We start from the raw sequence: 11,299 nt of genomic DNA on the forward strand, positions 1-11,299 counted from the left end.
AGACTTGGCTTCTGGACTTCCTAAAGTGATATGACAGTTGCAGGTATCTGACGTCAGCACCAGGAAATGTCACGTGGAATTATATATTTTCGACTGGGAATGAAAGACCCTGGTCTTATGACCTCTAGTTATAAATCCCAGGATGAAATATATCTATTTTACATTGATTAAAGATATAAACCATTTATCACAAGCACATTAGCCTAACCAATTCATTATCGAGTTATGGTAGAGGAAGCCATGAAAGCTGATTTATGGCGACGTTTGCAAGCTTTATCTAAAACATATTTCATCCTCATGTGTATGTTGGTAGATCGTCTTCTTTCGAAGACTAAGGGCTTTGTTCCAATCTATCAAGTCTCGTAGGAAAGTTCCGCCCACGACGAAGTCCTATTACCCCAGCTCCTGGTGTTTATTGTACATGTAGTTAACTCTAAACAGAGATATGTATCTACATTACAGCTTTGTAAAGTTTTCCTGGGAAGGGAAACTTGTTGTTGAGGAATGTAATCCAAGCGTCACTTTGGAGGGCGATTTCTGTGGTCTGGAAGAATTAAATAAAAACAACACGTCATAGATTTTATTTTAAAAAACGATGTTTATCATATAAGGCATCCTCAGTTAAATATATAGATAATGTTTTAAATTTTAAAAAATCGATTTAGAATACCTTTACAAGTCATAAGAAATAATTTATTGTATCAGATACGTACTTTCCGAATTGTATGGCATCCTCTATAGTTTCCGGGAGTTTTCGTTCCAAGGTTTCCGGAAGAAGAAGTGCCAACAAACCAGCGGCGACAGATGCCCCACCAAAAATCATCAAAGGGAGAGCAATGCCAAAGTTTCCATCAACCAATTGTCCCTGGTGTACACAGTAATATTTATGTAGTCATTCTTAATTGGATTGCCAACTTTTTGTCGCTACTTCTGTATTACCACATTTATCAATATGTAAATTTATTCATGAACTAGATCATTTTTGCAGGTTGCATTATAAAAACACCGCTGATATATTCAGCGATACGTTGATAGGTGTGGGAATTACTATTTGATATGATTGCCTTGGGATTTTAATGAAGTTTTGATATCTCACCGATTGTGCTACGTAAGGAGCGGCCATGCCTCCAAAGCGTGCCACACATGAACTTGCTCCCATACCGCCATTGCGGACAATAGTTGGATATAGCTCGAGAGAGAACACATATATCACCCCAAAGGCAGCCGCAGCTCCGAACTTTCCAATCATCGACAAGGTCAAGGTCAACGGCATTAGGTCTACAAAAGCAAATATCTCAAAGATAAAACAAAGAGAAAAATCGTGAATACGGGAAAGGACAGACCCGCTGTTCATATCATCTCACCTACCGTGAGGAATCGTCTACGGTTTCTATATAAATAAAAGTGAAGGGATCACAATGACCGATAGAATGACGTTGAAAGGCAGTACTAGGAACACGGCGACTACATGTAAGGCACACTTATCGGTGCATGATGTTGACACAGACATTTCCCATCAAATACTGATTCCCGAGTTATGATTTCTCACTTTTACTTGTATGTTACGGATACTGCTGTCTTATTTTCCTGTTTTATACTCGTAATTGCAAACCTTGATTTATTTTGTTTAAGTGTCTAAATCGTTCTCTAGCTCCAGATCATTCATACGGTTACGTACCATCGCCTCCCAACAACACCGGACCTATGGTACACAGGCATGCAATGCCAGCGGTAAGCATACATGCGCATTGGAGTTTCTGCCGGCCCCAGCGGTCAAGCAAGGCTATGGTCGCAGCACCGGCTGGAAATTCAACTAGAGCCATGAGGAAAAATCCAAGGAAAAAGTTGTCGCTCAGTTTCCCGGCATGCATTGTTACTCCATAGTAGACCATGCTGACAACGATCCTGTAACGATAGAAAACAACCCGATAAATATCAAAATAGAAAGGTGTACTGGGCGGGGCATTTAACAAATATTCCTACTACTAAAATAACATACAATGGATCATAGATAACATCCGTATTAAACATGTAATGCAAACAAAAACAAAACAAACAGAAAATATAGAGATATATTCACAGCTGCTTACGACCACGCCCTCACGACATCATGAGTGTCATGCCTTGCCTAACCATTTTATGAAACCAATTTGAATAGATCTCCATTTAAGTCCCTAGCATCACGGATTCGACCTGCATAGAACGTCTGTGTCATAATATGTAATTCATTACAGACATATTCTGTATATATTATAAACAGGGTATGCTTAAATCGAGCGTACCTTTATAATTACCACAAAAGAGTAATCGGACTGCAGCAATTCGTAATTACAGCATATTGTACATATATAGATTTCATTTGTGAATAAAGCGAATGAAATGTAAGAATTCTACCGCGTTGATAAAAATCTAGATTTGATTTAAGTGTTGATTGATTTTCATACCGCCTGCATTAACATCTCATCACAAGTTAACACATATTTTGCAAACATTACATTGAACTCAAGATAGTCTCCGAATGAATATATTAAAAACATATTTTCTTGTAGTATGAGTGAAGTCATTAGAGATTTACACTCGGGCTCATGGATCGCCTGAAAGCTGTGCTCTTATAAATTCGTATTTAAATCAGCTTTTCACTTTGGTTTATTCTTTCTCTAGAATACATTTCAATACATATAAATATTAATATTACTGGTCTTGGCATTTCACTATGACTGCAAAGATTTTATAAATAATTATGAGTCCAACAATGTCTCACCCATGAACCTGACATGACTGCCACATCGGAACAACAGAAATCTAGTACTCTAACTTAATAAAAATGCGTCCTACACTTGTAGAGCAAACTCACCAATTGAAAAACAGTATCATCGTCCTGATAAATAACACTTTATTTGTAAACAAGTGCCAGAGTTGTCCCCCTTCTGGTGCATCTATTGTTTTCTCGTCCACAAATCGTTCAGTTGTTTTCACCTTATTAACTTTAGCGACATGCTGCATGATTTCTTCAGCTTCGTCATAGCGACCTTGGCTTATGAGCCAGCGTGGGGACTCGGGTATAAACCTGGAATATATACGTCTTAATGTGACCATCAGAAACAGCAATATAGACACAATATTGATGACGATTAGTCACTGCAGTCACCAGGAAGCTGTCTTCCCAAGCATCAGGAGACAGTCTCCCAAGTCACCAAGAGACGGACATTCCAGTCACAAGGAGACAGTCTCCCACGTCATCAGGAGTCAGTCTTCCCAGTCACGTGGAGACAGTCTTCCCTGCCACAAAGAGGCAGTCTTCCCAGTCACGTGTAATAGTCTTCCCAGTCACGTGGAGACAGTCTTCCCAGCCACAAAGAGGCAGTCTTCTCAGTCACTAGGAGGAGACAGTCTTCCCAGCCACCAGGAGACAGTCTTCCCAGTCACCAGGAGACAGTCTTCCCAGTCACCAGGAGACAGTCTTCCCAGCCACCTGGAGACAGTCTTCCCAGCCACCAGGAGACAGTCTTCCCAGTCATCAGGAGACAGTCTCCCAAGCCACCTGGAGACAGTATCCCTAGTCATTAGGAGACAGTCTTTTAAGTCATCAGGAGACAGTCTTCCTAGCCACCAGGAGACAGTCTTCCCAGCCACCAGGAGACAGTCTTCCCAGTCACCAGGAGACAGTCTCCCAAGCCACCTGGAGACAGTATCCCCAGTCATTAGGAGACAGTCTTCCAAGTCACCAGGAGACAGTCTTCCCAGTCACCAGGAGAAAGTCTCCCCAGTCGCCAGGAGACAGTCTTCCCAGTCACCAGGAGAAAGTCTACCCAGCCAACAGGAGACAGTCTCCCCAGTCACCAGGAGACAGTCTTCCCAGTCACCAGGAGACAGTCTTCCCAGTCACCAGGAGACAGTCTCCCCAGTCATTAGGAGACAGTCTTCCCAGTCACCAGGAGACAGTCTCCCCAATCACCAGGAGACAGTCTTCCCAGTCACCAGGAGACAGTCTTCCCAGTCACCAGGAGACAGTCATCCCAGTCATCAGGAGACAGTCTTCCCAGTCACCAGGAGACAGTCTTCCCAGTCACCAGGAGACAGTCTTCCCAGTCACCAGGAGACAGTCTTCCCAGTCACCAGGAGACAGTCTTCCCAGTCACCAGGAGACAGTCTTCCCAGCCACCAGGAGACAGTATTCCCAGTCACCAGGAGACAGTCTTCCCAGCCACCAGGAGACAGTCTTCCCAGCCACCAGGAGACAGTCTTCCTAGTCATCAGGAGACAGTCTTCCTAGTCACCAGGAGACAGTCTCCCCAGTCACCAGGAGACAGTCTTCCCAGTCACCAGGAGACAGTCTTCCCAGCCACCAGGAGACAGTCTTCCCAGCCACCTGGAGACAGTCTTCCCAGTCACCAGGAGACAGTCTTCCCAGCCACCAGGAGACAGTCTTCCCAGCCACCTGGAGACAGTCTTCCCAGCCACCAGGAGACAGTCTTCCCAGTCATCAGGAGACAGTCTCCCAAGCCACCTGGAGACAGTATCCCCAGTCATTAGGAGACAGTCTTTTAAGTCATCAGGAGACAGTCTTCCTAGTCACCAGGAGACAGTCTCCCCAGTCATTAGGAGACAGTCTTCCAAGTCACCAGGAGACAGTCTTCCCAGTCACCAGGAGAAAGTCTCCCCAGTCACCAGGAGACAGTCTTCCCAGCCACCAGGAGACAGTCTTCCCAGCCACCTGGAGACAGTCTTCCCAGCCACCAGGAGACAGTCTTCCCAGTCATCAGGAGACAGTCTCCCAAGCCACCTGGAGACAGTATCCCCAGTCATTAGGAGACAGTCTTTTAAGTCATCAGGAGACAGTCTTCCCAGCCACCAGGAGACAGTCTTCCCAGTCACCAGGAGACAGTCTCCCCAGTCATTAGGAGACAGTCTTCCCAGTCACCAGGAGAAAGTCTCCCCAGTCACCAGGAGACAGTCTTCCCAGCCACCAGGAGACAGTCTTCCCAGTCACCAGGAGACAGTCTTCCCAGTCACCAGGAGACAGTATTCCCAGTCACCAGGAGACAGTCTTCCCAGCTACCAGGAGACAGTCTTCCCAGCCACCAGGAGACAGTCTTCCCAGTCACCAGGAGACAGTCTTCCCAGCCACCAGGAGACAGTCTTCCTTGTCATCAGGAGACAGTCTCCCCAGTCACCAGGAGACAGTCTTCCCAGTCACCAGGAGACAGTCTTCCCAGTCACCAGGAGACAGTCTCCCCAGTCACCAGGAGACAGTCTTCCCAGTCACCAGGAGACAGTCTTCCTAGTCACCAGGAGACAGTCTTCCCAGTCACCAGGAGACAGTCTTCCTAGTCATCAGGAGACGGTCTTCCTAGTCATCAGGAGACAGTCTCCCCAGTCACCAGGAGACAGTCTTCCCAGTCACCAGGAGACAGTCTTCCCAGTCACCAGGAGACAGTCTTCCCAGTCACCAGGAGACAGTCTCCCCAGTCACCAGGAGGCAGTCTTCCCAGTCACCAGGAGACAGTCTTCCCAGTCACCAGGAGACAGTCTTCCCAGTCACCAGGAGACAGTATTCCCAGTCACCAGGAGACAATCTTCCCAGTCACCAGGAGACAGTCTTCCCAGTCACCAGGAGACAGTCTTCCCAGTCACCAGGAGACAGTCTTCCCAGCCACCAGGAGACAGTCTTCCCAGTCATCAGGAGACAGTCTTCCCAGCCACCAGGAGACAGTCTTCCCAGTCACCAGGAGACAGTCTTCCCAGTCACCAGGAGACAGTCTTCCCAGTCACCAGGAGACAGTCTTCCTAGTCACCAGGAGACAGTCACCGCGGAAATCATAGTTACAATTTAATCGAAATAAAAATCTGCACTACAATATATATGTACGGAAAGAAAACTTAAACAATACATGTAACTCATCGACGGATTAATACCGTGTCACTATATACATTCTACAAAAGGAAGAGGGAGGTAAGCAATGGCGGTTAAACTTACAAGTCGGTCGGGAAGATTTATACAACTTAGCTAAAGATATAAAACTTCTCAATGTCCGGACAACATTCAACAATATCAGGTGAGGTATTACGTGAAGTTCAGCTTTAATGCCTTCTTTACGTAGAAGACATTCTGGTTTCTGTAGAACTTCTTAACTTCATTGTTTTCGATCAAAGTAAACAAAATTTATAAGCACTGATAAGATCAAATGTTAATCACATGATAATGCTACCCATTTGAAAAACACGTGTTAAAATTCCTCTCCAACTTCAAATTATATCAATTTATCACTGCCCAAACCACACGGCATATCATCAACCATAACATACGTACCACCAGTAGAACATGTAGAAGGTACAAGGAATGGCCACCGCTAGTTGAATCCATTTCCAATGCCGGAGTAGGTAGCCTACTCCAGCCAAGTACACAAGTCCGATCGCGAAGAAAATGTGGATAACGATTCCTGCCCATATCCTCTTGTTTGGTCCCACTAACTCCAGACCTGTGTCGCACATCAATTTACAAAACGTATTGAAATTGTCGATTGCGACATTTCTTTAGATCAATAGACATCACAGATCATGTATATCGAACGACGTTATAATGTGTAGCAGTATAAAGAGTAATAGAACTTAGTAAATGTTTATGACAACGAAAATTAGACGATCATAGGATGTTAAGAAAGCATTTAGCATATACGTGTTTGATCACTTTTCATAAGTGTACACTTAGTTGATATCAAATTCAATTCGAGGTTACTTTTTCATTGTTGAACTTGTCGTTTACCTGAACACATAATATTATGACAAAAACTTCAGCATCAAATATGGCGTGGGGGAGATAACTCTCACTAATAAACAACAAATATATGTGTCCCTGTACAATTTGGACGCCGTCAAATCAATATTCTTTATGTTTGTATACCAGAATTAAATTGTAATAACATATCATTCAGGTTACAACAACCCCAGGGACTAAAAGTCTACCAGTGGTGTCTACCACCTGCGATATCGAGATTGTACAAAAGATTTTCATTTCAATTGTACATTATTTCTGTTATCCGTTTGAATTCACTGTTTGACAATACTGACTTTGGAGAGTCATTCCACACATCGACGACTCTAAATATGAATGAACATTTCCGAACATCTTATTTTTCGATGTTTTCCTTTGAATGTTCATAAGAGAAATAAAGACTTAATATCAAACCAATTAAACTTTATTAGGATGAAAATGGTTTATGATTTTACGGTCGCCCATTAAACAATTGTAGCATTAATTTAAGTCTATTTTAATATCTATCGCTATATGATATATAATTCTCACCTGATACTAGTTAAGGAGCCCACCGCTTGACCCCATTAATTACATCGTGATCCTGTATATATTACTGATACCAAACGCTTCCTGTATTTATGGGGGCATGGCATCTATACGTTGACGCTGAATCACTTTTATGTTTACTTCTTCATTTATTAGTAAAGATGTATTGTGTAACTGCATGTCTATCATTCATTATGAAAGACTATATTAATCCCTTTCGTAATTTTGTTACATTTATCTGGACTTCTCCAAAGAGAGTGACCTACCGTGGACACAGCAGACCATGAACAAACCGTGGATGGACGCCCCGACTATAAACTCCAACACCAGGAAACTGTAGTATTCCGGCGCGAAGGCGGCGCTGACAGAAGAGGCGACCAGTATAACGGCAGTGATCGCAAAGGTTTTTTTACGACCAATGCTGTAGGAGAAATAATGTACAAATTCAGGAATGTGTCATATCTTTATATGCGTTAAGTATACTTTAAATATGTCGTAGAGGAGTTAAGGCGTTAAAAAGAAGGAAAAAAAGAAAATACCAGTTTCTTAATTCAAACGCAACTTTGATGAATGGAGAACAAAATAGGAACAAAAGACAGATTTATACGGAGACACAAGAAAAACAAAGTGAGATGATCGATAAAGTGAACGTCTTCTACGGATATACCTCATCGTTCAAATCTACCATTAAAATCATGGCCAGTTCAAATAAGTAATGTCACGTTCACCAATTAAGTCCAACAATAAATATAATAAGGTAAACAACAACGGAACCAGCAGGCATATAAAGGAGCGTTAAACATGTCCAACTTCATAAACAAATATAATACTTCCTCATAGTCTTTATCAAGTATCTGATGACTTACTAATCCGATAGCATGCCAAATCCAAGATCGCCCGCTAATACTCCCACGTAGAACAACATCTGGCTGTGAGAGGTCTTCAGGGAATCATCACACAACAGACCATGCTACGAGTAAAGGGAGATAACTTAAGGTAGCAGAAAGATAAATGGGATATAGAGACATAAAGGAAAGCCAGACAGATATAATCTGTGAGGAGAGATGGACGGACAGAACATAATTCCCTAGGGGTTATTCAACTGGAGAAAATATACGGCAAAATGTCACCTATTAATCAAGCTCAATTAATAAATATCCACAACATGTTAATCAGATATGGTAAATCATACCGATCTGAAGGAAGGATTTTGTCACTACGTTAACGTGTACATTCTGAAAATATGAAAATGTCGTTTAAATCTGAAATCACCAACATCAGTTGGGTTGTCAGTTATTTATATACAATGGATATACATAAAGGGGTATAGGTCTCTCAAACGGATTATGAATTAAACTACGATTAGAAAATTATTAAAAGAGAATATTTATTAATATTATAAACAATCAAAGAAACACATTTATTTACGCTGCTGATGAACTGTCAATCAAAACCGAACGCGGGATTTGGCACGAGGGACATGCGCAGTCACAACAGTCACGCGACAGTGAATGTACTTTCATTATCTCAATGTGTATACAAAAAAGAGTTTACGTGCAAGTGGTTTTGTCACGGGATCAACCATGTTTTCTTCTCTTTTTTTAGCACGTAGGCGATATGTACATGCCCGATATTTGGTTGCTTCTTCGCCGCCCACAACTTTACAGAATATATCGTGTCCCGGCGTTTATTTCTAAAACTAAACAAATTGATAGCGTAACTTGTAAATTTTGGTAATTTGGGAATGTTCGTGAATCCCAGGATACAGGAAAAATAGAATATTGCGCAAAGTTGTTTTAAAACGTACATTAGAACCAAAAGTTCGTATGTATACCCCTTTAAATAAAAACTTTGATTGTGATGATCGATACTGAAACTGAGCAATGTGGGCACATGGGATACCGCAAACATTGTGGTTAAATTCCCTTGGATATATTGCCTGTAATACTGTTGTTGCCTCACCTAAACAACGACATTTATTTATCGACCCTAAAAACTCAAAAATAAGAAGCAGATTAAATAGTAAGCAAAGTTTATCTCGTGAGAAACTACACACTTATTTTCGAGTAATGTAGGATATTACCTGTGTTGCAAACGTTTCGTCGAATTCTTTCTTAGTAAACACCCATTTGTTACACTTGACTTTCGTCGCCAGCTCCTTGTCTACCGCCTCCAGGTCTGAGTAATTGACGGAGCTGGGATAGGAGTAGGTGTGACACATGTCGTACGTGTCCGCCCCTGGGGAGGGGATGCTGACGTTGACAAGTTCCCGGTGGAAATCGCTCTGTATGTCAAACGTGTCGTTTGGATAACCAGCAATCATACACCTAGTATACAAAGATTTATATCAAATATATCAATGGATATTAATGTATATTGAGTTAAAAATACACACTCATCTGATAATCAACGACACCTTTAAAATTATTAAATAAATGGTAAACATCGAAATTGTTTCCTTTTTATGACTTTTAAACGTTATGCCTACGCTGACAGGTATACTTCAGGTATAGTTACAAAGAAACAGATGGCCGACAGCATTTAGAGTTCGATAAAAGATGCTCGACGAAGAAATAATTATTCCGCTCTTTTTTCCTTAGACGCAAAATTTTTTCATAATAAAATCCGGTCATAAAAAAGTACCATACTGTTCTTTGTGTTCCGTTTATTAAGTTTCAGGTGAACTGTGAAATTGTTGGACACTCATTGACAATAAAAAAACTGCACCATCAGAGGCTCTCATATTTAGGTCTATGGCAGTAAACAAATACAGGTATCGGAAACTGACGTCCCTGTACCCCAATGTTTGATTCATTCAATAACTCGCGTTAACAATAAACTTACTTTCATTATTTAATATGTACTTTCGAAGAACAAGTGAGAATTTACCTGTGATCAGGGGCTTGCATGGCGACGATCAGCATCATCATGTAACAGCCTGTACTAATGGCCGGAATACACAGGAGTAGGTACAGCCGCTTCTGATAGTAGCCGAACTCTCCTAACCGCACCAAAATATCATCAAACTTCATGATGAGATCGTAACCTACACGGTTAGCACCTGCCCTTGCGAAGAACTGAAAATTGAAATCTGATGAAAATATTCTTCTCCCACACCATATGAACACGTAAAGTTGAGAAACAGAGATTTGTGATATTCAGACATTGCTACGCGATTCAGTCCTCTCGTATTTATACGACGAGATAGTGTATCTGGAAACAGAATCCGGAACTTTTCTATCTCTACTATCAGCAACGCCAGTAACATTGGAAATAGCTTTGGTTCATAATTGAAGTCAGAAGTAAGGAAACATATAGGACAATTTTAAACTTTCAGAACAAATCATCGAAATTTGATTCCAGTAAGATCCAGTAAGATCCAGTAAGATTAAATTAAAAAATACTCGTGATTCTATGTAAAAATAGTAATACCAACATGTTAACGGCACTGTCAAACATTCTCAAAAAGAGTTCCGTCCGTCATATTTTAAAGGAGCGTATCCATTGGGAACTGCTGTAGATATCATGCGGACACTGTTTAGGTAACTGAAATAAGGGGCCATAACTCTGTGAATTACAGACCTAAAGGGCAATGAACCCCACTTTGGAGTTTGAAGTAGATCCGTTGAGTCTGTTTCGGTAATTAAATACAGGACCATAACTCAAGAAATAACGGTCATTACACTTGTCCGAGATATTGTGGTAATAAATTTTCTTATAAAGTTTGAAGTTCATTCGTTGAAAACTACTCAAGTTATTGAGCGGACACCGCCTGTGCCGCCTGTGACCGCATGTCCATCCGCTTACATGATAACATAAGACAACCCGTCTTTCGACTGGCATAGAAAAATGACAACAACCGTTGGACAAAGCGTGAAACCCATGATATCTGAGTAAGCACGTGGAGAATTCATTCAACCTTAGCTTCATTCGCGAACGTTTGATGAATACGTGTCACTACTCTTGGGCGAATTATAAAGTAGCGTTGCAGTTTGCGAC

The 11,299-nt window shown here is 41.7% G+C and overlaps 1 protein-coding gene across 1 annotated transcript; it reads right to left on the reverse strand.

Annotated features, from left to right (window-relative positions):
- Positions 1-456: 456 nt before the first annotated feature.
- On the reverse strand, positions 457-10,332 carry LOC132550255 (organic cation transporter protein-like). The gene is made up of 10 exons (XM_060214301.1): positions 10,190-10,332; positions 9,384-9,627; positions 8,167-8,270; positions 7,567-7,721; positions 6,311-6,479; positions 2,855-3,067; positions 1,679-1,905; positions 1,097-1,278; positions 714-865; positions 457-544 (listed from the first exon to the last, which is right to left on the reverse strand). Exons 1-10 carry the CDS (start codon positions 10,330-10,332, stop codon positions 457-459), a joined length of 1,677 nt encoding a protein of 558 aa, XP_060070284.1.
- Positions 10,333-11,299: the final 967 nt, after the last annotated feature.

The sequence above is a fragment of the Ylistrum balloti genome, unplaced genomic scaffold, assembly GCF_031769215.1.
Source record: "Ylistrum balloti isolate Yb309-2 unplaced genomic scaffold, AGI_CSIRO_Ybal_v1 Utg370114, whole genome shotgun sequence".
NCBI classification, from domain to species: Eukaryota; Metazoa; Mollusca; class Bivalvia; order Pectinida; family Pectinidae; genus Ylistrum; species Ylistrum balloti.

Bases quoted from the DNA above. Each gene is read 5' to 3' on its own strand.
- LOC132550255 (XM_060214301.1), bottom strand. From the start codon at position 10,332: ATGAAGTTTGATGATATTTTGGTGCGGTTAGGAGAGTTCGGCTACTAT. The intron at 866-1,096 runs GTGAGATATCAA...TGTGTACACCAG, and splicing joins CTCCTTACGTAGCACAATCG to GGACAATTGGTTGATGGAAA. The intron at 545-713 runs GTACGTATCTGA...TAATTCTTCCAG, and splicing joins GATGCCATACAATTCGGAAA to ACCACAGAAATCGCCCTCCA.